Source organism: Leopardus geoffroyi, chromosome D4 (genome assembly GCF_018350155.1).
Source record: "Leopardus geoffroyi isolate Oge1 chromosome D4, O.geoffroyi_Oge1_pat1.0, whole genome shotgun sequence".
In the NCBI taxonomy this organism is placed as follows: domain Eukaryota; kingdom Metazoa; phylum Chordata; class Mammalia; order Carnivora; family Felidae; genus Leopardus; species Leopardus geoffroyi.
The window spans coordinates 25,855,488-25,882,725 of NC_059342.1; the positions used below are offsets into that span (position 1 = coordinate 25,855,488).

General features: G+C 42.3%; 1 protein-coding gene across 5 annotated transcripts in view; it reads left to right on the forward strand.

Annotated features, from left to right (window-relative positions):
- The window catches only part of NTRK2 (neurotrophic receptor tyrosine kinase 2), a 338,612-nt gene that overhangs the window by 13,564 nt on the left and 297,810 nt on the right, over nt 1-27,238 (forward strand). For all 5 annotated transcript variants that reach the window (XM_045468971.1, XM_045468975.1, XM_045468970.1 and 2 more), the window contains exons 2-5: nt 14,724-14,798; nt 14,921-14,992; nt 19,630-19,698; nt 22,440-22,594. In XM_045468971.1, coding sequence (XP_045324927.1) covers nt 14,724-14,798; nt 14,921-14,992; nt 19,630-19,698; nt 22,440-22,594 — 371 coding nt within the window. The remainder of the gene's footprint in view (nt 1-14,723; nt 14,799-14,920; nt 14,993-19,629; nt 19,699-22,439; nt 22,595-27,238) is intronic.

Below are 27,238 nucleotides of genomic sequence, written 5' to 3' on the forward strand. Positions count from 1 at the left end.
GAGAGAGAGAGGGAGGGTCAGAGAGAGACACAGAATCTGAAGCAGGCTCCAGGCTCTGAGCTGTCAGCACAGAGCCTGATGTGGGGGTCAAACCCACAGACTGTGAGATCGTGACCTGAGCTGAAGTTGGATGCTTAACGGACTGAGCTACCCAGATGCCCAGAGCTGTTCGTTTTTCTTAAAGAACTGCAGACATCAGGAGTGTAAAAGGAGAAGTGTGTCAGGCCCAGTTTAATGTACCATCTGATACATGCATTTTTGTGCCATCGCAATCAAGGTGCATTGGGCTAATCCTGTGAATGTTTCATGGGGCTTCCTTTATATTTATGATAATTAACACTATCAGGCATCTTGAAATTTTGATAGTTGTTTGCAAAACTGATCATAAAACAACTGATAGACATATGAGATTGGGAGGCTTTTAAAAATAGACTGGGGAAGTATATAGGTGAACAGATTGTGTTGAATAATCCAAAAAGATAATTCCCCCTTGAGATAAATAACATCCATTTATTTATGTTTACACGATGCAGTATGTTCATAATATACATACAGATGAAAATAGTTTCGACTCCGTGTGTATTTTGAAAGTTAAATTTTTAAAAAGGAGCATTATGGAACCCACACATAATGTTTAACTCTCATGAGAAATGTCTTCGTTTTGGTGGAGTCACTGGCTCTGCTGCTAAGCCTGGGTGACCCTCTAGGATTTAACTTACTAGCCATTTCATTCTTTCTTTCCTGAAATTGCTCTCTCACCCATCAAGAATGTCTTCTGGTGCATTGAGGGCACTCCTGGGCTTTGATTTCCCTCAGTCTACCTTGGAATCTATCTTTCCTTTCCTTTCATTGTATCTTATATCTGTGTACAGCTCAGGGGACAATAGATATCCTGTTGACAGAGTCATCTTTTCCCAAGGATGGCTGGACTGGAGGTCAACATTGAACTCTTTGTACGTACATGTGTTGATTGGCTGATCAACTCATTCATTTATTTAGTCAATTAGTCAGTCAACAAATATATTTTGAACATGTCCTCCCCACCAGGCATTTTTCTGGGTCTTGGGTAACAAGACTTGAGCCAGCTGCTTCTATTTATATGGCCCATTGAAAGGCATTAGTGGGGGTCCCCAGTCTGGTCACCCCCTTCCTTCTCTCTTGAAGCCCTGTAGGCAGGCAGTCTAGCCTCCATGTCTGAACTCCATCTACACCAGCACAGACAGCAGCCTCGGACCTCCCCCTAGCCACACACTGCTGTGCCTAGGGTTGTGCACACCATCAGGAGGACAGGCCTGTGGAAAAGGCCTGTACAGGCTTTGGGAGTAGATTCAGGGTCTTTGGGTAGGGAATTCCAGAATCCTACTGAGTCAGCAAGGAAAGGCGTAGGAGCATCCTGTACACTCACTGACTCATATGGAGGAAGTTGGACTGGAGGGACCACCAGAGAGAGGACCACTAACGTGCCTGGACACTGCCCAGAGCTAAGGGAAAGTGCCGGCTGGGCCTCTGCCTTGGGTGTCTGAGCTCTGCATCAGCCTAGGTTTGGGCTGTGGTGATGGTGTGGAATAGAGGAGGCGCAGTGCTTATGCCTTGGGGGTATGTAGCGGGGTGGGCAGGCTATCCAGACAGCTCCTCTCACTGCTGTGCTCCCTCTCTTCAGGGAAGTTCTCCAGCACCAAGCTCCATGTTTCCAGTAAGCACAGCACATAGAGATCCCCCGCCCCCTGACCATATTATAAGCATTGTGCTATCACAGACCCAGACAGACCAGGAGTGCACAGATCTGTCCCTGGCAGTTAATGGGGATTGCTAAATGCCAGTAACTATCAGTTTCCACCTTTCTCTCTTTCCCATACAGAGTTTTTTTAATTTCCCCTGAAAGGTCTAAATCTGAATGTAGTATTCGAAGAATCAGGTCATTATGGCTGAATTATTATTATTATTATTAATATTTTTTAGTGGCACCCTAGGAAGATCCTGGGATTCTGAAAACTATGTCTAAAATGTTCCTTTCCTCATTATTTCTTTTCGTGAATTGAAAAATCACTGAATATGTCTATTGCCGTGTATATAGGAGGAAAGACAAATTAATGTTTCATTTTCTTTGGGTGTTGGTGTAGGGGAGGGATGCTGGTTGGGAGGCAGGATAGCTTGGTGGGTTGAGACCCCCGCCCCGTGAAGCTGATCTGCCCCTGCTACTTTGGATAATTTACTAAAGCTTTGTCTCAGCTTTCCCATCTGTAAAAGGGGACAATAATAGAATATTTCTCATCAGATTTCTGTGAAGTTAAAATGAGCAGACGCATGTAAAAGGTTCATACCAGTGCCTAACACATAGTAAGAGCTTGGCTATTAGTTTTTGTTTGGCACGCCTATGCTGGATTGTGTTCTGAAGGAGAGTAAACTCTGTAGGGCTGGAGGCGGTAGGAAAATCTGCCCTGGCGGGGTGGGGGTGGGGGGGAACTGGGCAGGCGCTGGGGTTAAGAGGGCAGAGGTGAAAGGGCGTTGGTTCTCTTTTGCTTATTTGCTATTACTCTCCTGTGTGGGACCTGGCGCACTCAGCTGATTGGGACATTGACCATTTGTGTGCAGGAGCAATCCCTGGTCAGATTTAGCCACAGGTCATTCAGGTCATGGTCTTTGTTCTGCAACTTTGTTTTGTTGCAGAGTCTTGGTCCATTTTATGTATTAGGCTGTTTGTAACAGGCCCCCTGGAGTCTGGAGGTTATCAGTTAGTTTGTAATTCGTTTTCTCTTTTAACTGTCTCTCTTATTCTTTAATTGTAAAGCCTTTACAAAATGTCTTTTGAAAACTTGTGGTGAAATTCACCTAACATGAAATTTACTATGGAAACCATTTTTTGACAGGTATATTTCAGTGGCATAAGTTCATTCGCGAGGTTGCACAACCATTACCCTGTCCATCTCCGAAACCCTTTTCTTTTGCAAAACTGTAACTCTGTACCCATTAAACAAACTCCCACCCTGTCGGACCCCCCCCCTCCCCCGCTGCAACTCCAGGCAACCTCCTTTGTGCTTTTGGTCTCTTGTGAATTTGACTACCGTAGGTACCTCAGAAATATCCATCCTTTTGAATGGTGATACCATCCTTGGATTAAAGTTTTTATGAGAGATTTGTTTTGGATTTTTAGATGCACTCACACTTCCTTTCTGCAAAATAGCTTCTCTTTATTGCCGCCTTACACAGCCACTTATGACTGGGATCCCTTTTCAGAAAAGCAGCATCTTTGTAGTTTCACTCCAAAGAAAGTAATCTCTAACCTTCTATAAAAATGGACTAAAGGTTAACATGCGAAGTGAAACCAGTGAAGATAAAATTGGAAGTGTTGCTCTCCTTACTCCCACAGCCTATAAATGTTGGATGAAAAATTGTGCCAAAATCAAAACAGACCTTCACACAGAGATCCTAAAATTTTACCACTTGAAACATTCTCTTTTCTTGATGTTATGCCTGATGCTCATTTTTCTCGGTGCCGTGCTTGATCTGTCCTAAAGCTGGAGCAGTAATATTAGTTCCAAAAATGCTCCTCGTATGGCATGATTTGACCTGACCCGAGGCCAAGAGCTTTCAGAACTGTGTTCTGTTGTGATTAGTGCTGACTTGAACACTTCTTAAAATTCTTAAGGCCTGGGCTAATCATTGGAAGTTCTTCTTCACGAGTCATAAATGAAACATTGGTTGGCGCGGAGTAACTGGGAAAGAGGAAAAGACTTTTTTTTTTTTTTTTTTTTAATACAAGATAATTTATGTGTTGGGTTGGAGTTGCAGGAAGATTTTGTGAACAGTCATTCTGAAACCTGAAAACAACCCGGGGAGGCAATTGTTTACTAATTCATCTCTTGAAATGACTCTATGGTAATTGTGTAAGTCTTGTCCTATTGGTCCTAGTGGCCACCTGATTTGCAGTAAACGAAATGTTACAAATGTCACAATTATTCACTTTATCATCAGTAGTTGAATAACCGGCGATAATTATTTTACACCGTAAAGACAATAAGGTAAAAATGAGAGGGAGGGGATAAAGAGTGAAAATAGGGGCTGGGACTCCCAACTAACTCAAATGGTTGACATGGTTGCCGTAGCTGAGTGCATCATTTGTTCTCGGCTTCCTGGCTGTGAAAGGAGAAGCTCATTATTGGTAAAGAGAATGCCTACTAATTCCACAGGAACATAGCTTTGTCTGGCACTATGTCCTGAAAGGAATTTCTTTTGCAAGGACAATGAATGATGTGATTTGCAGCTATTATGAAAAATGCATCAGTAGATTTCATTTTCTCCTTACTGAGGAAGCCAGTGGCGGTTTGGGGGGGGGGGGGAGCTGGAGGTGACAAGGGCATAATTCTGCAAGGAAGCTAAGGTGGCCCGCCAATTTAATATGCCAGTGCTGTAATTATAAAACTGATACAATGCAAGAGCTCAGTCTCTATCCCCAGTACCCTTTGCTGAACCAGGCTTTGCTAGAAGCTGGATTGCAGATGATTTGAAGTTGTCCCCTCTGACCAGAGCCTGGAAAATTTTAATCTCTGGTACTGGTTAAGGCCAGATCCATTCTCTTGGGAAACCAGACAAACAGATGGTGGGGCTGACATCCTTTTACAGACGGAGCAGCCTGGCCTACGTGCTCATCCAGGTGGAAGCCACCCTGTCCGTGGATGAAGATGAGCTGGGGAGGTACCAGCAGGCACACCCAGGCCTGCCAGGGAACTAGCCCTTTGAAGGCCCCAGAACGTGGTCAGATGCTCCATTGAGACCTCAGAATTCCTCCCGCAGGGCACAGCAGAGATGGTTTTAGTCGAGAAGCTGTTAGGAGCAGGTGTGACCAGAAGGCTTCCCAGCCAGAGGACAAGTCCACTCAGAGTCCTGGGGTGCCCCCATCCCCAAGGGGGATGGCTCCTCGAGGGTCTGCCAGGATGAATTAGCTGCAGAGTGCAGCCCAGGCCCCCCGGTGAGCTGACTCGCGGGTCTGGTGGTTTCGTATTGGCCAACGTTAGACGTTACCCACCCCCTAAAAAAATTTTAGCTTAACTATCACTTAAGCCTCTTTCTGGCTATTGGACCATAGCCATCCTGGGGCTCTTCATTTATTATGGTGAAACTATGTCACCGTACCTGTTTAGTTACTTGTCTTTCCATTTACTGTGATACGTTGATGTGACTGCTCCAGAGCTCTGAGACCCAATGGGGAATATACATTAGAAATTAAATTAGTTTTTATTGCGCGGGTGGCGCAGTTGGTTAAGCGTCTGACTTCAGCCAGGTCACGATCTCGTGGTCCGTGAGTTCGAGCCCCGCGTCAGGCTCTGGGCTGATGGCTCAGAGCCTGGAGCCTGTTTCCGATTCTGTGTCTCCCTCTCTCTCTGCCCCCCCCCCCCGCCCCGTTCATGCTCTGTCTCTCTCTGTCCCAAAAATAAATAAACGTTGAAAAAAAATTTTTAAAAAGAAATTAAATTAGTTGGAAGGAAAAAAATATATATATATGGAAAAAACACATCCCTTGCTTCTCCTGGGGATTGTATTTACCACTCTACCAAGTATAAAATCATATGTGGCTATGTTTGTATCCATTTTAGTTTTTAACAACAGAGGAAGTTTCTAAAGCTTCCAGAATAGGTAGAAGTGACTCTTTTTAAAAAGTGAGGTACTTCTATTGTGGCCTCTGTGTCATGTTATTTGATGAGACTCCTTGTAAGGATGTCTGTGCGTGGAGATGCCCTGTCAACGCAGGAGAACAGTTGGAGCTCTGACATCTCAGTGGAGACTACAAGCAAGAATTAAGTCAGGTGTCATATGATCTTTCCACAGGCCAGCGAAATTGCCAAGATCAGTCGGGAATGTGACCGACTGGACATGTGCCCCAAACCTCCAGGGACAGTGTTCCTCAGCTCGTCTTGACTGTTGCCAGGAAGAAATGCTAGTCCAGTGTGGCAGACCTTCAGCTTTGTTTCTGTTTTTTTTTTTTTTTTTTTTTTTTTTAAGAGAATGTGGAAATTCAGAATTGTAAAATGGGAAATCTTCCCTTTTTGCAAAGTTGGTGGCTGATAAGAAAAGTAAAAAATTAAGGACCCTGTGTTGACTGGATGTAGAGCTAGACCACATGCAATTGTTGTGACTTCTGGTCAGCTTCTAAGGCTTACGTGTCACGTAATTTGTAGGCGGGGGTCCAGTCCTGAGACTATGTGGAAGGCTATGCTAATAAGTCCAGTGTTTTCTGGGGAGAAGATCAATATATTTTATAGAGAAAGCCAACTTTAAGGTTTTTTTTTCATAATCAACTTTTCTGGTCATAAATTGTGGTGTTCCTTGTCGGTAACCACCTTGTTGACAGAGGAATAGATGAGGAAAAATGCTGTAGAGATACTCTGAGAGAAACTCAGACTGTAGTTTTTTTCTTCATCATATTTTGCTGCAGTTTTCTTATAATGTGTGTGCTGAAGGGAGCTGAGACCTTACCAAGTCCAAATGTCCTCTTCCACAGGTGTGGGCACTGGAGGCAGGGTGAGCTTAAGCTCAGGAGCTGGTTAGTGACCTGGCCACGCCTTGAACCTCAGTCTTCTGCTCATTGTTACTCGTAACTAGCATTAATTGAAGCCCCCATATGGGACCTCAGATGCCCTCACGGGATGGGGTGTCCTAATTTCCCCAACATCCTGACAGACAAGGAGGCTGAAGAGTAGGGACTTGCCCCAGGTCGTAGAGCTCGTAAGAGATGAAGCTAGCGGGGTGTGTTTATCCCTCATACCACACCACTTATTATTTTCCAGGCGCTTGAATTATTAAATTCCCAGGGCAGTTGGGCTATTCTGGGAAACTGCAGTTCTCAGAGCTTGGCATTGTGGAAGAATCTGAAGATTTTTCATGTATCTCCTGTTACAGCTCTGTGTGCATACAGGGCAGGAGAGCATCCTGTAAAATGTCCTCATTCCTTTCCATTGACTATTGTTTTTAGGTCAGGATTATCTGGGAAGGTGCACTTTGTAGAAATGGTTTCTGTAGAAACTATTCTGTACCGAGGGTGCTGGATTTACACGTCCAAGTCCTAATGGTGTGGTTTAGTGGCCGTGAGCTCGGAGTCCAGAGGTGGGTAGGTCCGGGTTCCCATCCTGTTTTGGCAGCAGTGTGACCTTGGCGAAGGGACCTGGAATGGTTTTGCCTCAGTTTCCTCTTCTGAAAAGTGGACGCGATCATGGTGCTTTCCTGGTAGCGTTGCTGTGTTAAGGGGTACCCTTAATCCTTGGGTACCCCAGTGCCTGGCACATGGCACTCCACCCAAGGGAATTACTGATGCTCCTTCTATGACCATGGCCAAAAAGAAGCTGGAAGTGCTAATACCAAACAGTGTGCACTAGTAGGCCATTCGAATTCGGGTTTGGAGCGTGCTCATTTGGTGTTCTCTGCATTCATGTCTTCGCAGTTGGGGTGATGCACCCTCTCATAAGAATGGACCAATCCGTGGGTCCGTTCTCGTAAGAATAGATTAGGACAGTCCTATCTGGAGTCTTGCTCTGGTGCATCAGAGTATCATTTGCACCTGCTCAGGGATTGACTTTCAAAACTCTCAGCATTTTTGCTGAAAAATGGAAGCTGCCTAGCTGTGAGCCCAGGGAACCAGGGGCAGTATGTTTTACAGATTATGTTCCTTATGAAAAAAATCTTACAGCAGACAGGATCCCATCAGAGTTGAAGTGCCCCACCAGCTGTAAGCCTGGGTGCGTATGGCAATCTCATGGGGGCAGTTTCAGTTCTACTTTTATTAGCTTATTTACTTACTTATTTGGTAGTGGTGGAGGGTGGCCAGCATAGCAGGAAGAGGTTGCATTTGGAAGAGTGGCCATTAGAAATATTCACTCCTGTTGCTATTTCTTTCTGATGTATTTATTGCCAGAGTACGGTTCAGGCAATAAAGTCCTGGCTATAGGGAAATTTCACTTTTGAGCAATACTGCTGTTAAGCTAATACACATGAAGGCAAGACGTGTTAAAAGCACTCTTTGTTACTTTGGAAGATTACCTGTAGAAATTATTTGATAGGCTGTTCAAGCCAACATGAAATCTTTTAAAAGATGGGATGAGTACCTTTTCCAGGAACCTGTAATTCAGAAATGTTTCTGTGAATTTTCCCTAAAGTTATCTCTCCTCTCTTCTATTTCAAAAAACCTCCCATAAGCTTCTTGTTAAGCATTAGGAGAGGAAATTCTTTACCCTCCAGAAAATGTCTGAGCGAAGGTCCTGGATGTCAAGTTGAGACTGGAGCAGCTTTGGTGGCAATACAGAGTAAAATGGCAAACAGCACGGACTTTGCTTATGTTCACGTTCTTTATCTTTTGACTTTCTGGTCATTCTTCAAGCCCTGACCTCCACCAAAGCCTCTGCTGACCTGCCCAATCACATCTTGTAGCTCCTTCCACTGTGCCCTCTCAGTATGGGTGCCTGTGCTTCTGCGTGGACCCTTCTTTCCCCTGCTCTCCAAATACTGTGGCAGCAGGCACTGTCCCCCAGGGAGCATCTCCTCCTTCAGGGTTAAGGACCCTCCTTCAGGGTCAAGGACCATTGGATCTGAAGATTCTTGGAGGTCATTTCTAGTCTTAACATTCTTGAGCCTCAGGGGGTCAGTGGCAAATAAATGCTCATCTTCTGAGGGAAATTGGTTTTTGTCACTAAAAAAATTAGTTGGTTTGAATCTGTTGTGTGCTTGCAATCTAAATTTGCTTCTGGGTTGGACAATTTTTGCTTTCCAAGTTGGCTCTCTGCCCTCCTCTGTTGTTGTCTTTACTTTGTTTATTTTCTACACGGTCATTTCCTGTTATCACACATGTATCTGTGTATCTGGTCTTTCCAATGGGATAATAACAACTCCAAGTGGAGCACCCGGGGATATGTTTGATTGCTTTAAGCCTGTGACATCCCGGAGCATCAGCTCTGTGCTAGGAAGTGGACAGGAAGTGACACGAAAAAGACCCTTCCCTCCAAGGAGTTTAACAGCCAGTGGGGGAGTCAGATAGGCTAAGAGAAAAAAATATGTGTGGGTGCAAAGAGAACCTTCATTCTAATTCTTAATTACAAAGTTAAGAAATACAATAAATGCTAAAAAATAAAGAAAAGAAAAAGAAATGCTTGCCAACTGTTTGAATAAAAATGTTCTGATTGAGAAGAAAAAACCCTTTTGGTGTTGCCCAGGAATCAAGCAGTATTCCAGATAATGGAGGGTCCCAGAATCGATTTGGGTGAATTCATTGAGAAGCCCCTTGAATATGTGATTCAGCTTTTAGGGCAATAGATAGTGATTCTGGGATATAGCAAAAGTGAAGAGCAACAATTAAAACAACCTTCGTAATATGAAGTAGATGTACATTAATATGTACATAATATGTAGACGTAAGAAAGTACATAATATGTAGATGCAAGAAAGAAGGAAGGCATATTTGGGCAAAACAGGAGGGTTGAAGGCCAATGGTGGTTTCTAGACAGATCGCTGATGGAGGGGTGGGCCACAGGGGCTGGGAGGCCGAGTTGGTAAATGGAGAAATTCTTAAGGAGTACCGAATTTAAGAAATCCAAACCCATCAAGTCCCTTCGTTACCATCCAAAGGATGGGGACTTGCCTAAATAAAAGAGAATGAAGGCAGGGCCTGAAGGTTAGGGCCACAGAAGCTCACTTTTCCACGAAGAAACAAAGCTCTGCTAAACTCACAAGAGGTTCCATAGATGCTGGGACATGGGCTCAGGGGCGAGGTCTTATGCCTTAAAACCCCTGGGGCCTAACCTTTCCAGAACAGAGGTCAGAGGAGGTCAGAGATCAGAGGAGTTAGCAGTTTTTCGGGAGAGAAAGCTCCTAAGAAAGGCTTGTGCCAAAATGGGGGGCCTGCTTCACTGCTTCGTGGGGAACGGAACCCCTCATGGAGATGTGCTTTCTTAAGCAAAGTTGGACTCCGTCAAGGGCCCCTAGAGTTTCACGGCACTTTGACTGGAGAGATGGGAAAGCCTGGCCTGTAGGCACATCCTCCGGTTGTGTGCTCTGGCCAGCGCTTTCTCTCTCCTTCCTAACCCTGGGTTGGTCTGAGCAGCTGCTGCTTTTCTGACGGGTGCAGTGAGTTGGGAGAACTCAAAAGGCCTGGTGTGGCCAGTATCCTGTGGGAGGCACATGGAGATCACCAGTAGGGGGCAGCCCAATGTCCTCCTTAATCTGCTGGCTGCTGTCCAGGGCTCTGGGGCAGGGAACAGAAGGCTTTCAGGCTGCTGGCCTTTTCCGTGGTCCAGGGAACCAGGAACTTGAGCCCGGGTGTATTTGACCACCTGATAACCCCGAAGTCCCCAGGTCCAGCTTCCCTGTAGTCACTTCACTTGTATGGCTTTCTCTGTCTGTTTTTCCTTTCCTTCCTTCCTCCCTCCCTTCCTTCTTTCTGTTTTCTTCATCAATATATATAGAAATATATTTCAAAAATGTATAATGACGTAAAAATACTTTGTAACAGATATCCTTGACTGTGAGCATTAGGTGGTGGTGTTTTCTGTGTATTTTTTAAAGTTTACATAAATTGTTATATATTGTATGCACATATCCGTGTGCAATTTTGCTAATTTTGCCTTCTCACTTAGTGTGAATATCTCTTTCTACTCACGAAGATCTGGTCCAATCCAACTTTAAACCTTATTTTTTTGTTTGTTTCTTTTTAAAAAAATTAAAAAAGTTTTGGGGTGTCTGGGTGGCTCGGTAGTTAAGCATCTGGCACTTGATTTTGGCTCAGGTAACGATCTCCTGTTCCGTGAGTTTGGGCCCTGAATTGGGCTCTGTGCTGACAGTGCAGAGCCTGCTTGGGATTCTTTCTCTCTCCCTCCTTCTCTGCCCTTCCCCTGCTTGTGCACATACACACTCTCTCAAAATAAATAAATAAACTTTAATTAAAAAAAATTTAATTCCAGTGTAGTTAACATACCGTGTAATATTAATTTCGGGTGTACAATATAGTGATTCAAAACTTCATACATCACCCGGTGCACATCACAGCAAGTGCACTCCTGAATCCCCGTCACCTGTTTTCCCCATGCCCCACCCACTTCCCCTCTGGTTGTTTTCTGTTTCTTAATTGATGGACACTTGGCTTGTTTCTGATTTTGAGTTCTGACTGTATTACAGCGAATATTCTTGCAGATGTCTCTGTGTGTGGCTGTGTGCAAATTTCTTCCAGGTATATACCTGGAAATAGGATTACTGGGTTGTAAAGTGGGCTGATGTATCATCTTCCAGAATAAATTGCTCCTCAGGGCGGTTGTACCAATTCACACTCCCTCCAACAGTGTAAGAAAAATCCCCCACATCCTTAGAAATGCTTTATGTCGTCACCCTTGAAACACGTCCATTTAGTGGGAGAGGAGTGCTATGTCCTTGTTTTGATTTGCGTTCCTTGCGGGGTGAGCAGTTTGTCATCTGTTTCTTGGCCACTGAGGCTTCCCCTCTGTGAATTGTCTGATACTACCTGGGCTGGTTCCCATTCTAACCCTGAGATTCCTCACGGGGAGGAAGCTGAGGAGAGTTTCTTGAGGGCTAGAGTCGATGAGCAGTGTATAGCCAGCAGCTGTGGTGCGGGCATCTCGGCAGATGATATCTTACAAAGGGTAGCTGTTGGCATCTGGTGGGCACTTAACCACCTTTTAATACAGCTCATCTGTTGGTTTTTCCATTCTGACCGGGAGAAATATTCCAGATTTATCCAAGGCATTCCTGCCTCCTACAGTGGAAGAGTATGCTCTAATGTTCTCTAATGACCTTTTTTTTTTTTTTTTTTTTTTTTAATAATTTCACATGGTACTTTTGATGGTTTTCCGCAAAATCTCCTGTCTGGTCTTAGATCGAAGAACTGTTACGCTTTGCTTAATGTCTGGCATATTTTCATCTCACAAACACTGAATTTACCACTGATGAAATTTATTTCCTTTTCTTTCTTTTCTTGAGTGTCAGTGACTGGAAAGCTTAGACTCACTTTTCTAACAAGCCCTTTTCTAACAAGCATATGCATTTTGAACCTAATCCCTACCTCTGTTTATATCTCCGCCCTTGGGTTTTTTTTTTTTTTCCTTCTATGCCTTCCATTCTAATTTATACTAGCCCGTTGTATTTTACTGAATACAACCAGGGAGTTTATCAATTAAAAATCTGATGAAAAATGAAATTGAAAAACACAAAGGCCATCAATAACTTTAAGAAAAGTTAAAGATAAATGCTTTGTGCCACAGATGTTGACTAAATACCTATTGCATGTTAGGCCCCTGTCATCAGCATGAAAGATACAGTGATGATGATCCCTCCAAGGGATGAAAAACTCGTAGATGATTTCAGAACAGTGACAGCACCATGCTAGCTCAGCTGTAAGACAGGAATAAGCTTCTCTGGAAGTCCTGGCTGTGACTGCAAAGGAAACCTGGCCCACGTTATCTGCCCTTTTTGCTGCCAGTTGCATGAAGGAAGCATTAATATTTAGGGGTCTCTGGAATAAAGTTCTTGCTGGGAGATAATTTAGAAGAAGGAGGGGGGTCACTGTGGTCTCTATTGAAAATGTTAGTTGAATAACTTAAATAATCAAAATTGTGATGATTTTGAAACATTTCATAAAAAATCTTGATGTTGAAAATTCTTTGAGCGTTAGGTTGGAGTCTGAGAAGTGTTTCCTCCTCGTGTAGTAGAACAAGAGAAGGGAATGAATCCTTCCTGCACACCTATTAAGTGCCAGGCCCTGGGTATCAGGGAAAGCCAAGATCTTTGAGCAGAAGATGACTTTCTATCTTGGAGGTTGCTTTTTTATGAAACAGGGGACAATGTTAATGTGGGTCCTTTGAAAATTATTTTTCTTTGGTCCTTTTCTGTTCTCTCAGAGCATTTCCTTATTTTACTTTATTTCTAAAATTTATTTTCCAAAAATGGGCACCCCAACTCTTACCATATATCTTGATGTCCACTTTTCCTTCTTTGGACTGTGTAGAAGCAACTGACAGATGCTGTGTCTTCTCCTGCATCAGTTACTATGTTTTTCATTTTACCTCATGTTAGTAAGAGCAGGACTGCATATTTGTTTTCAGTGTCTTAATTGGAATATGTGACATGTCTTAACTTCTTTTGAAAAAGAAAGGGGGACGATCTATCCTGATACCGCTTCCTATAGTGCCTTTGGAACTCCAGTTCCAAATAGTGTTGCCCATCCATCCTTCTGTCCATCCATCCATATATCCATTCACCCGTCTATCTACCCTTTACCCTTTGAACACCTACCGTGTGCAAGGTACTTTGTTATACGCTGTGGTGCATATTAAGAATTATAGAACAGGATCCAGCTGTCTTCAAAAAGGTTGTGACCTAAGAAAATATTCAGATAATTGTAGCACAAGGAAATTCTATGGTGGTAGTTTTAATAGCTTTGTGTTTGTATTATAAGGGATTTTATTCGTTGCAAGTGACAGAAATTCAGATCAAACTAATGTTAGTGACATCTAACTTCACAGATGTCTGGATCCAAAGGCTCAAGTGGCATTTTTCAGGGTCCTCTCTCTTATTATATCTCAGAGCTCTTTTTAAAAAAAAAAATGTTTATTTATTTATTTTGAGAGAGAGTACAAGCGAGTGAGTCAGGGAGGGGCGGGGGGGGGGGGAGAGAGTTCCAAGAGGCTCCACGCTCAGCATGGAGCCTGATGCAAGGGCTTGATCTCATCATGATCTTGAGATCATGACCTGAGCCGAAATCAAGACTTGGTTGCTTAACCTACTGAGCCACCCAGACGCCCCTCATAGCTCTTTTGTCCTTCTGTGTGCTGACTTCATTGTTAGACAGTCTCTTTCCTTGTGGCAGAAAAATTTCTCATGGAGGCCCTGGGCCTGTATAATCTTTCAACTGTGATCCCAGAGAAAGAGTCTCTCTCTGTCCCAGCATTCATTTATTCAGTTCTAAGGAAGATTCTCATTGGTCTGCTTGAGGTCACACGCACATGTCTAAGCAATCATCATGGCCAAGGGGATAGAATTCTCTGTCCTGCCAGTCAGCAGTTCACTCTTGCATTTGAGGGTCTGGCGGGTGGGGAAGAGGAGGGTTCCTACAGAGAGTGCCCTAGGACCATGTGGTAGGGCTTTATGAAATGTGGTTCCCAAAAGGAGAAATTTATATTGCTACTGACAGGTAGACAAAGGGGATCCTAGGCCAGGAAAAGAGAGAGTGGGGAGAAAGGAAGGGAGTAGAGGAGGAAGGAGAACGGGGAGGAGAATCTGCTTCAGTGTTTTAGGAAGTAAAAAGGAGTGACTGGTTCTCTTGGCATGTGGGGAAAGATGTGATTTGTCTTGCGTGTGATGATGCCAGCATCCCTGTGGCTGTCACCATAAGGACGAAACACTTTTCAGAGGCAGCAGATACATGTCCAAATTATTTTCATCTCTCGACACAGGGGGTACCTTGAAAGGGGAGGCAGATTGGACTTGTGAGTTGAAAGAGTGATCCAAGATTAAGAAAAAAAATGAAACTTGGTGAATCTGTCATTGACCTTGAAACCTGATCAATCGTGGTTTCTTAGCCACATTCAGTTTTTCTCCCTTTGTTGTATTTTAAGAAAAAGGGTGGGGCTGCGGTGGGTGGAGAGGGGTCGCCACCTTGGTGAGGCGGGATGAGGTTACCCATTCTTTCGTGTACTGTCTTCTGGGTGACTGGTTTTCACTCTCTGCTCTTTTTGCAGTTACATTGCCAATCAGAAAAGGTTGGAAATCATCAACGAAGATGATGTTGAAGCTTACGCAGGACTGAAAAATCTGTGAGTACTCAGGACTTGCATACCTTATGCTTGCATACCTATACCTTTTCTTATGCTGTGTTACAGTCAGGCGCGCATTCGCCCATTCGTTCTAACGTACGTGCAACTGTGTGTTTTCTTAGGACAATTGTGGATTCTGGATTAAAATTTGTGGCTCATAAAGCGTTTCTGAAAAACAGCAACTTACAGCACATGTAAGTAAAGGTTGATGCTCTTGCTTCCCAGGACCCAATGTATTCAATATTTTTCCCCTCTGTTTTCTTCTTTTGCAACTATGAACTTCCTTTCTTAAAAGTTAGTATAGGTGTGACAATAGCTTAGAAATGTTAGCTTTGATTTTTGAATAGCTTTAGAAGGGTACTTAGAACAGCCTGTGTATTCCCTTTCATGGATTTCTGGGCTATTTCCATCTTAGATGGAGCAGTAGGCCAACAGCAGAGTCTGATGTGAAAACTATGTCCTGGTACAAGGTCCTTGATTCTTTTCCTGGGAATCATTACGTGTTCCCTGGAAGACATCAAACTAATGGAATTGAAAGAAACTGACTTGGCCTCGGCCTTTTTAGGGAACTAAAAATTGCCAGTGCCCCCACTCCCACCCCCACCCCCGGAGATCCTCTTTTGAAAGTTCATTTTCTCAAAGCTATCTGTTGTGATTGGTAAAAGCGGAGAAAAATCAATCATGGGACATGCCAAAGGTTCAGATAATTGCAAAACAGCAAGTGCCTCACTGAAGTCACGTTGATGCTTTGTCAACCGAGGTCAGACGGAAATAGGGACAATGGAAGCTCTCAGGTTGTCTGCTGTTAAGTCCTGTTAGAGGGTAGCATGCAATCCATAAGGGATGGCCTTCCTGAGAGCGTTCTTCATTATTTTTCTGTTTTTTAAGTTTGTTTATTTATTTATTTATTTATTTATTTATTTATTTTGAGAAAGAGAGAGAGTGAGAGTGAGGTAGAATGAGCGGAGAAGGGGTAGAGAGAGAGGGGGGAGAGAGAGAATCCCAAGCAGGGACATGGGGCTCGATCTCACAAACCATGAGATCATGATCTGAGTCGAAGTAAGAGCCAGACGCTTAACTGACTAAGCCACGCAGGCACCTGGAGAGGTTTCTTCATTCAACAGAGGATTACCTCCCCCTAAGCTCAGGTTGGTGCTCCCTGTGCCCCGAGTGTTAAGGGGAGTGAGTGTCTGCTGGAGGAATTCGTTGGCCGGCATTCTTTGGTCTTTTTGTGCTTTGCAAATTCTCTGCGACCGTGCTTTTATGTCTCATCATCTACAGCTTACCTATGGAACTCTCTCCCATGATATCTCGCTTGGTTTTTCTGACAATCGGTAGGGACGATCTTTTTGGTTCCTGTTCATGGACATGAAATCACACTGAGGAAGTTCTAGGATTTTCTCCAGCCCACAGGATGGAAAGTGACAGAATTGTGACTCCAGGGCTCACCCTGACCGTGCTCCTACAACAAGAGCACAGGAAATAAAATTTCTACCATCCGTATAATTAGAGAATCAGCCTTCTTAGGATATTTTTCCTCTTTCTTTCCTTGAAGAGAACAGTTCCCCAACTGATTTCCATACCAGTTACAAAAGAAATCATTCTTTAGCAGCAGATTGCCTGGACACTCCCCGGAGATTTGTGGGTTTTATGAAAAACATGAATTTCGTAAAGCCAGTATCATGACTTCATATTTTATAGGTGGCGTTAATGATGAAGTCGATTTGAAAATAAAGTCTGTAGAACTAAGATATACAACATTCAGCAAAAATGTGGTACAACTCCAAGGAACTTGATTAACACATTTCACTTAAATGCCTTTTTGGCATCATCTCTGTGGTTGGGTGGCCTGCACAAATCTGATGTCTGCATAGGTCTTGAGAGCAAAACGAGAGAACTTGGACAGAAACAAAAGTCAAAATGCTCTAAAGCCATCACTTAAATGTAATTAATGACTTCAGGGGCTTAAGTTCTGGTATTTACAGCTGACACTACACCCGGATTACTCTCTCAGCCTCATTTTATTTCCACCCCATCACTTCCCCTAACGATGTGATTTGGGCATTGGGCTACGGTTAGTTGCAGTTTCAGTAATAAACTTATTTATTGATGAGGGGATTTAATTGTAAGAGGGCTTACTCTACCTCTCCTACTTTCTCTGCTTGCCTGTTGCATGCCATTTTTACGAAAACCAAAGCCACTTGATGTATGTTTTCAGGGTGATTATATGGTAGAGTAATTTGAATGGCATTCTATGTGCTGCAGACAGCTTCTCTAAAACCAGCTATCTATCCCTGTTTCCCAAAGACATGTCCTTTGAGGGCAGAAAACCAAAGAGGTGGACATATCTTATATAGTATCTTTAAAAGGCAGTAGCCAGGAAGCCAAGTCACTGGTGGAGCTGCAAAAACTCCCTTGCCATTTGTAGGCACGGTCAGGTATTAAGAGAGAATGAAGTTAGACGATATTCAGACATTCGGTGATGCTGGGAAGCTTTGTGTACAGTGTTCATGGATGAGAGAGGCTCCTACTCACCCAAATATTAAATTCACTGGTTGGCTTTGAGAATGGCAGGGAGGGAGGAGGAAGCAAATGAGGTGTCTGCTTTTGCAGACCTTAGTCCCAACCTGTCCTTATGACTGAGGACTCAGGCACCCTTGTTTTATCTGATTTTCTGCGATTTCTCTGAATATCACCTTGGGTACCAGGGAGCTGAGAACCAAACACATTTCTCTCTACTCCAGGGATATACCGATTATCTCTGAGTCTCCCCAACAACATAAAAATGTGCACAAGAGTAATCTGTTTGACTGTCTGCAGCCTCTATGACCGGTCACTGAGTTTATTTCTTGGTGCCTTTAATTCCTCCCCGGCCTCGGAGAACCCAGGGGTTGTGAGAAAAGACAGCCTGTGTATTTTCCAGGGACTTTGCCGAGGTGCTAATTAGCTCCTTCGCAATGTTCTGTCATCAAACAGTAAGAGGATTGTTGATTTTTTTCCCTCCCCTCCTCCTCTTTTTTGGCTTTTGCCTCAATAATAAGTATGGTTCATAAAACTCATCTTGTTCTTTGGCGTATGACCCCACTCTGGGCTGTGCTGCTGGCAGCCCGACAGGGCCAGCTGCCCCCGGTGCTGTCTTTGTAGCTGACCGAGACCTTGACCATAGTGTCCTCTTTCTCTGCTCCCCCCTCTCCTGGTTCTTGGGAAGAAGAGTCGTGGATGTGTTTGTTTGCTTGCTTGTTTTTTGTTTGTTTTTGTTCTTGCTGTTTTGTTTTTCCTTCAGAGGGTAGGGATTTCTGAAGATGGAAACATTTGTGTCTCAAAGACTGGAGAGAACACAGACAGACTGACTTTTCAGTGTATGATACTCCAGGGAAACTCATTCTTAATTCACGTTCCAAAAGAAAAGAGAAAAAGATGTATGTGGGCACATTTTACAACTTCCCGGTGAATTATTTTTTTCATGTGGGTGAGCACTTTACACGCAGTATAAAGACAGAAGAAGTAAGCATAGGAAGAAGAAGGAACCCTGTGTAGGTAGGGGTTTGGATGAGTGGAAATCTCAATATAGAACGAAGTTGGGAGAGGACACATGCATTCTTGAAACAGGAGACCCTGAAGCGGTGTTTTCTGTATTCCTTCAATTGACCAGCGTTGGCTCATACATTGGCTCCTGGGTTAGAACCCCTCTGTGAAGGTGGCTGGTCAGACATAGCAGGATGTCTGGTCAACCGATGATTTTGTTGGGCTGACACAATAGTCTAGCCTCAGGTAAAGCGTCAGGACAACTGTCACCCTCAGGTCCCTTGTTCTTACCTCTCAGCCCAGCGATTCCTTTCCTGAGCAGGAAACAGATACTGTAAGTCTCGTAATTTGTTGGGGGCTTGGCTGTTTTTGTAAAAGTTGATGTTTATTTTACATTCCTGCTAGTTATTAGGCACATGTCTGGAGACCCAAGCATTAGACACTTTTTAAATAAATTCAACCAGTAAACAAATCCACAGAGCGAGTCAGTTGCTGGGATTATGGCTCTGAATTTCCCCACTCAGGGCCTCATGGCACTGATCGCTGGAAACGGAAACTCCTGCCATTGAGTGAAATTACATATTTGGAATACGTCAGTAAATTCATTAGTATTTATGACTTGGTTTCATGGACTTCTCATTGTCTGGTTGGTCCAAATCTTAAAATGATGTGTCGCTAGAATAGTGTCAGATGAAATCTAACATATTCCTTGTTATGTGATTTTTTTTGTTACTGTCCTTATCTTGGAATTATCGGGTTATTTAGAAATCATGTATAAACAATCAGCAGAGTTAATCAATCAATCAGAGTTTATCAGTGTATATTCTTTCCTATAAGGATGTGTTAATTTCAGTTAAATATTTATGTGTCTTGTAATTTCAAAATACTCATGATGCTGTTTAATTTTAAAGTATCTTTTCCCCTAGTGAGTTTCATGGTTTTAAATCAAATTAAGTTTATTCCTCCTATTAATTGTTTAAAGAGGTCAGAGATCTCTAGGAAGCGTATAACTTGGCTCTGAATCAGCATATGAAAAATAAACTTTTTGTTAAGAAAGAGATTAAAAAGACACATTGGAAAGTATTCCCTCCTTCTCCTCCCCTTATGCACAAGAATTATAGGAGAGGCAGGAAAATTTAAATTGTCATTCCAGATGGAAGAAAGAGATTATGGTTGAACCATGGTGAAATGAACCATGGTTAAATGAAGTTATATTTTGAAAAACATATATGTTTTTCTACTTGCATATTTTATTCTTGAGGTGTAACGTTTCAAATTCACATTTAATGTTTTTGGTTTCTTTCAGCAATTTTACCCGAAATAAACTGACCAGCTTGTCTAGGAAACATTTTCGTCACCTTGATTTGTCTGAACTGTAAGTAATGATTATTGTGTGTCATTTGGTAACAGTTTCAGGGGAGAGAGTAATTATGTATTTTTTTTTTTTTAATGAGTGATGCTGTAGATGCATTTTTATATCAAAATTCTTGAGAAAACGGTTTCTCAGGTTTTGGCCACTTGTGTTTTTATTCCCTCATAAAAAACATGATTCAGTAACAAATTAACCCAGCAATCTCAATAGTAAGGTATCATTTATGATGAGTTTAAATGTTTTTACATAAAGATTTGTTTCCTAAAGGAGGGAAAACAGAAAAAGATGAGAGTGGGCGGGCGGGGGATGCTTTGTGTCATAATGGCGACATGTTTGGTCCTTGTTATGTCCAGGACCTAATGGCAAGCAAACCCATTCAAGGGGGAAATAGCCATGGGCACAACATTCTCCAGCTTTTATCCACAACCACAGTGCCCGCTGGTGTTTAGTGAACGTTGGTGGAGAGGTCGTCCTTTGCCCTCCCTGCCCATCCTTGTGACATTGCCTTCTAGGTCTGCTACTGCACTCAGTATATACCCTTATTCTCTAATTTCCTTGGCTGTAAAATGATAGGAAAAAGATTGTAATGTGTTGATGTCTACTGGCCGGCATTTCCAGGTGTGATCAATTCTTGTGTTATCACCATGAAACACATATAAACTGTTGACATTCCTATGGGAAGGTTGCCTAGAACACCTCAAAGCAGAGGCTCTGTGTATCAGAGGTGGGGTTGCCGGATGGACGAGGCCTTTGAATCCCAGGCAGTCGCTTTGGTTCAAACTGTATATATTGCCTGGGTTGTAGGATCCGCCCCTATTCACAAGGAAAACATGCAGAGAGAAGATGCCATTAGTGCAGAGACAAATCAGTGGGTTATAAGGAGGGTTGCCTGGTGCCCCATATCAACAATGGGCAGTCATTGGAATATACTGAGTTTGCGGAGTTGAAGTGGTAAGCTTTCTCACATAGGAATAGGCACATACAATTTAAGGAAGATGTGAAATGGAATGAGATGCTCACTGTTAACATTTTGAGCATCACTGCAGGAAATTTCCTCAACGGGTCAAAAATCAGAGCACTGATTTCAAATTCACACATTTCTGTTTTCTCCCTGCAGCATATTTAATCAGTTCTCGAAACACATGTTAATTGTGGGCCTGGTTGCATATTGGACTGGGATGTAGGGAGAAGTTTCTGTGTTCCAGGATTCTGCTCTCTAGTGGGAGACATGGAAGCGTAAGCGAATGAGTGTAATGTGCTCTGACAGTCTCTGGAAGAGGGGTTTGCATGGGGACTGAAGAATTGAACCCCAGCTGTCTGCCAGCGTTGTGTGGTCATTGATCGTTGCGATAGTTACAACTGAAGATCCTTCACTTCTTTAGCCCTTCTGTGGATTTAGTTGTACCTTCTTTTTTTGAAAGATTCTTTAGTTTTTCACGTACTTCGAGCGCCAGGAAGCCTCTTGGATTAGTTGAAGTTTAAGCATTGTGGATGTCTTCCCATTGTAGTCTGTCTCCAGTAGCATCAAATCGTATTGTGGTGATGGAAGGATACTTGGAGGCGATCAAGCGGACACAAATTAATTGAGTCTGCCATGACCACATTTTCCCCAAAGAAACTCCTGGAAGAGTCTCTAGGGATCCCAGAGATTCTTAGAACCCAACCAGAAAACCACAGGAGTAAATGATGTTGCAAAGCCTAGGTCCTGTCCTCAAGGAAATCTTAAGTATTGTGGCTAATGTCAGGCAGAGCCTATGTAACGATTGTAAATGGCCTCATTTAAAGGCTCATTACCATAAATGGAATTCATCTTAAATAGGCCACTGAGTATTATAAATAAACATTTAAAGATTTTTTTCTTGTGGTTTTTATTTTCCTCTTGACTACTTCCTCTGTTACCCTTCGTAGGCCACGGGAGTCCAGGCAGCTCGGCTGAGTGGTGGTTTTCTGTATGCAGACTGTCCCACAGCGGGCTGAGTGGCTCAGTCTGGAGCTCACTTGCCCTTGCTGTCAGAAACCCTGAACTTGGTGTGTGTGCGCATGTGTGAGCGTGCATGCGTGAATGTGTGTGTGTGTGTGTGTGTGTAGGAGGTTTAAGAGTCCCTTCCAGGCTCTTGGTCACATTTACTCTAACTTCTTGGCATCCGTTCGGCTGACCTGTGGTTGCATCGTGCAGAAAGCTGGGGGCGCCACCCTCCTGGCTCTAACATTTTAATCTTAGCTTTGTATTTACAGTCTCATTTTAAAGTAAGATGAAATTGCTGTGCTCCCCACTGTAGTTTGAGCTCATTAAATAATAACACTCGAATCTGTAGCCAGGTCAGAAATAAGTGTGTTAGCATTCCTGACAACTGTTAACTATTGGCATCTTGACTTAAGATCTCACTTACTATATAATAGCTGTGATAAATTTGTTATGGCATCTTATTTTTCCCCATCCTATGAGACATCCATTCCTATCCTACATTATAGCTCTTTCTGTCCCTGTCTTGTTTCCCTATTACTCTGAAAGGTTTTGCGTTACTTTGCATCCTTTAGAGTCCACGGGGGTGTTTGCGCCTAGCAGAAGACCAGTAAGTATTAGCTAAATGAATGAATAAGTGTTGTGAAACTACGCAGGTGGGTATGACTTCCAAAGATTGTGGGTCAGAAAGAATTCATAATGTTGTAGTGCTTCATAAACACTAGGGTAGTTAAAACGAAAAAAGAGAAGCCTGATCTGGTTTCATTTTTGTTCTGTGTAGGATCCTGGTGGGCAATCCATTTACATGCTCCTGTGACATTATGTGGATCAAGACTCTTCAGGAGACTAAATCCAGCCCAGAAACTCAGGATTTGTACTGCCTAAATGAAAGCAGCAAGAATATTCCCCTGGCAAACCTGCAGATACCCAATTGTGGTAATTTACTTTTGAATCAATGAATTCTACTTGCTATTAATTATTCTAATTGCCTTGGTGTGGTAGAGAGTCTGGGAGGATTATCACTACCCAGATTTTATATAGTATGCTGTTGAGGTCTCTGGTGAGCTGGGCAACATTTGTATGCAGTGTGGAGAAATCAGCTGGGAACAACTTTGCTGAATATTCTTTGCAAGTAGAATATTAATTCTGAGTGGATGGCTTTAAAGTGCATGGAGAAAAAGTACACTGTTGATTCCTTTGTTTCTTTGTTCGTTTGTCTGTTCATGCATCCATCTATTCATCTATCCATCCATCTATCCATCCATCCATCCATCCATCCAAAAACTATCTGCTAAGAGTGTAATACTTGATTGGCTATGTATTTGCTTACCCAGGCCGTGGAGAGGGAAAGATCTCGTGGTGATAAAGTGTCCTCCCAGTACAAGAAAATGCAGATCAATCCAGCACATTCCCTTACCCTTGTCTTGCTGCCAGATGTCTGTGTCTCTTGATGGGGCACCACGAATCTGCCCTTATACCTGCTTTTCCCATGTTTGGGTTTCCAGGCTCCTCCTTCATCTTGCCCCCACTCCTCCTCAGCATTTACAACTCCAGAATTTAAGGGGGAACCTTATGACAAAGTCCCATCTCTCTGTGAGTGCCAGTCTGTTTGCAAGGAAGGAAAACCCAAATGTTCTGGTTAGGATTTTCCTGCTAAGGACTTCTGTGATGTACCTCCTCGAATACTCACATATGCGTCGTCCAGCCAGTTAGTTAGCTCACAGTTATATTTGATCTTCTGGCCGAGTGGCTGGTGACAGAGCAGAAAGCCATGTAGCACCTGATTCCTGTCTGTCAGGAATCTGTATATGAACCACGAACATTCGATTCTTTGTTTTCAGAAGACCGTGCTGTTTGGGGTCAGTTTTTCTTGAAGGAAAATATAGCTGTTGTTCATTTTTAAAGAGAATGTAATAAAAGGAAAGAGAAGTATTTGTTTCTTACCCTGAAGGGGCTTACAAGACAGCAGTTACTCTTCCCATAGATTCTTCTCTCCCAGAGCCCTTGGGCTTTATCATAGGGGAACCAGGCTTTGTTCTCTTGACAGCTTCCCTGAGCTTTCTTTGCTAGCCAACACTTAAACAAACCCAACTTTTAATATATATCTCCTCCCGATTGAGAAGAGGGCAGCTGTGCTCTGTTCTGGTATAAATTTGCACCGCTGAGAGAAATCGCCTGGAGGGACAAGAAATTCAGTGTTGAGTCACCTGGCCTCTTGGCTGGCTCCCAAGTCCACATGGCTGTTGTGACCACATTGGTTCAGCAACCACTGAGAGGAAGAAAGAAAGCGCATCTAAGTCCTGCTCTTAGTTCACACATGGCCTCTTAATAGACGTCTGCTTTGCCCTTGCCTGAAGCCAGTTCTTTGGGTTTTTTTTTTTTTTTTAATAATTTTAATTTTTGGCCAACTTGTCTTGACAGCTTTTGGTAATGCGCTGAATCTATAGGGTTATTGATAGACTATTACGATTGGGGGAGGGTAAGGGTAAGAGGGAACTGGTCCTCATTTTTCCTGGTCAGTTTGTCAGTTTTCAGTAAGTTTTTATTTGTTTCCTACAGATTAGTCAACTGTGTGTCTTAGGGGCTTTTGAATTCACTGTCATGATTTGGGAGGCATATGTTTGATGGCTCCATTAGGACCATTGCGTTCATGGTAACATTCACAATTAATTTCAGTGTCAATGATGCTAAAGCTACCTTGTAAAATCATTTCTCTACCACTTTTGTATTCTTAGATTGGTTTGTTGTTTGTTAATTTTTCTTTCTGTCCAAACTTTTTTTTTTTTACTTATTAATAATTGCACAAATAAGGTCGATACATTTTGTTGTAAAAATAACCTGCATTACACATAAAGCTTGGGTTTTTCTTGTTTTCAGGTTAGTGGTTAGAGATCTGTAATACTCTTTTGAATCATTGCACAGTATTCATGGTGGAATATATCTCAATTACATTAAAATTTCCATATTGTTGGGCATTTAGCTTATTTCTCATTTTTCGTCACTCCAGAAATGTTTCAACGAGTATCTTTACTCTTTGCTCTTTGTACTGTGTACAGATGAAAAAGTTTTTCTGGGATCCAGAACAGGAAGCAGAAGTTTTGGCATCTATGGTTTGCACATTAAAAAGCAGTTGTACCAAATTATAGCCACTCCAGCAAGGCATGCCTTGATATTAGCAAACTTTTTACTTTTTTGCTTGTCTAAAAACTGGTAGGTCATTGTTTTCTGGTTTGCATTTTCCTGATGACTATTGAGTTTCTTCTGTGTTTATGGGACATTGTGTCTATTCCTTGATGAATCATCTACTTACATCCTTTGCTTATTTTTCTACAGTGTTTTCCTTTTCTTCCATTGATAGTGTTTTTTATTTTATTTTTTCTTAATTTGCTTGAAAGCTATACATTATATTTTTGTTTTTTTGTAAATATATAATGCCCCAATATTCACCGCCCCTATCAAAACGTATTTTTTCTTGTAAGCATCTAGAGATAACACCCAACAAGACAGGAAAAGATACCTTTATTTCTCTTTACTTTCTCGTCCCATCTCTCAGATTGTTGTCAAATAGGATTTTATTTTTAGATTGTTACTTGACTTTTATGAAGATTTACTATTTCTTTGCATGCCATTAAACTCTTGTACCCTACTACCTTTTGGAGCAGCTTTTCTTTTTGCTGGCGTGTAGCCTCTAATATTTCATTCAGAGAAATTAAAAAAAAATCTTCAAGTCCTTGCCTGGTGGAAACTCAAGACTGTGTATTTTCTTCTCAATGGAATTGGCTAAGTATAAAATTCTAGATTCAAACAAATTCCTTTTAGAACTTTGCAGACATGGTACCATGTTCTCTTTGTATTCAACGTTGCAGATAAGAAGCTTGAGGCCAGTCTTATGCTTACTTCTTGACAGGTGACCTATGCTTTTCTTTTCCTTCCAGAAGCTTTGAGGATTTTCTCCTTTTCCATGTTATTCTGAAATTTTCACCATCATGTAACTAGGTGTGTGTTTTTATTCTAAAAAAGATTTTGTAAAGTTCTGTTTGATACGCAGCATACTCTTTCAGTGTGAGGGTTTATGTCTGAAGTTCTGGAAGGATTTTCTAATTTATGTAGATGGACGTTTACACTTCCGGCTCCACCCTCCATACCTCTCAGCCTTCGGTAGTGTTTCCCATCCGTTTGTCCTTTTGTGTGACATGATGGGAACATTGGTTTACTCATGCTTTGTCCTTCAGCTGTTTCTCCAGATACTGAGTTTCTCCCTTCCAACAATTAATTTTGAATTTCCACAGTCTCTAGTGTTTGAGTTTTTCTATGACTGAAACACCCTTTTCCGTGTTGGGGTTCACCGTATCCCCAGGGTGTCACCAGTACCAAGCACTGCTGATTTTCTCTGGTGAGCTTCCTGCACTCATTGCTTCCATTTGGGAGTGGCTCCAACTCTTACTGGATGTTGTGTCCACAGTGAGAGCGTAGCGACAGGATATGTCGCATCTACTCAGTTTTCTTAACCAGTGGCCCCCGTGGCTCAGCTGAAGTGGGGCACCACTCTGTCCTACCATCTGCCCCTTGAGTCTTGGGTCAGCCTAGAGCTTCCCTTTGGCTTTTGTGAAGCAAATACTTACGTGTCCCTTTGAGGCTGTGTTGATTTTCTTTAACCCCACTTTCTCCCTTTCTCTTGTTCAGGAGTTTTTCATCGTGTTCTGGTTTCTTATTCACTAACACTGGAATTTTAAAAAGTTTTGCAAAATATCTAGAGATTTGAGATCAGAATGGGAAGCTTCGGTTGGGGGCTTAGTCATATGTTGCTTTTCTTCATCATGGTTTCCTAGTTTGGGCTCTTTAAAGAGAAGTTGGATTGAGCAGTAGATTGACACTAGGTGGTTGGATTTAAATTGTTTCTGAAAGTCCATACTACAGGAATCAGAAAATAAGCTACTATCTTTAAGTTAGATAGATCTATTGTTTAGAGCTTGGATTTGTGGTCGGTTGGCTTTTCTTTCAGGTCTTGCCCTTTGCAGACTTTTAAAATATATCTATTGTGTTTAATTACATCACAGTTTCATAGAGTTCAGCTTCACTTTTTTTTTTGTATGAAACTGTTAACTAAGTCCAAGAGTAATTCATAAGAGTATTGTATGGTCTTGTGTGTTTGTTTCATCATTCTAAACCAATGATTCCCAATAACTGTGACTATTCCATTAATTTGCAACTGGTAACATTTTAATTTCAGTAAGAAAGAGCTACCGAGATTTCATTCATTCATAAGGTGGGCTTTCTTTAAAAACTTTCCCTTTTACTATTTCACCATCTAAGTATTGTATTAACAAACGCTCTACATTTTTAAAGCAAAAAATACACCTTCTGTGGTGTCTAATGTATCCATTGAACATAATAGGCATTTGATTAATGTTTGCTGAATTCATCAATTAATAAATGCATGAGCCACACATGTTCTATTAATGATCAGGCTGGACTAAATTTTTATATAATGGTATGGATATTTCAGTTAAGATAACTTAAGCATTTGTGTTATTCTAGCTGAATTATTCCATATTTTAGTATTTTGTAGTTCCCTTTGAA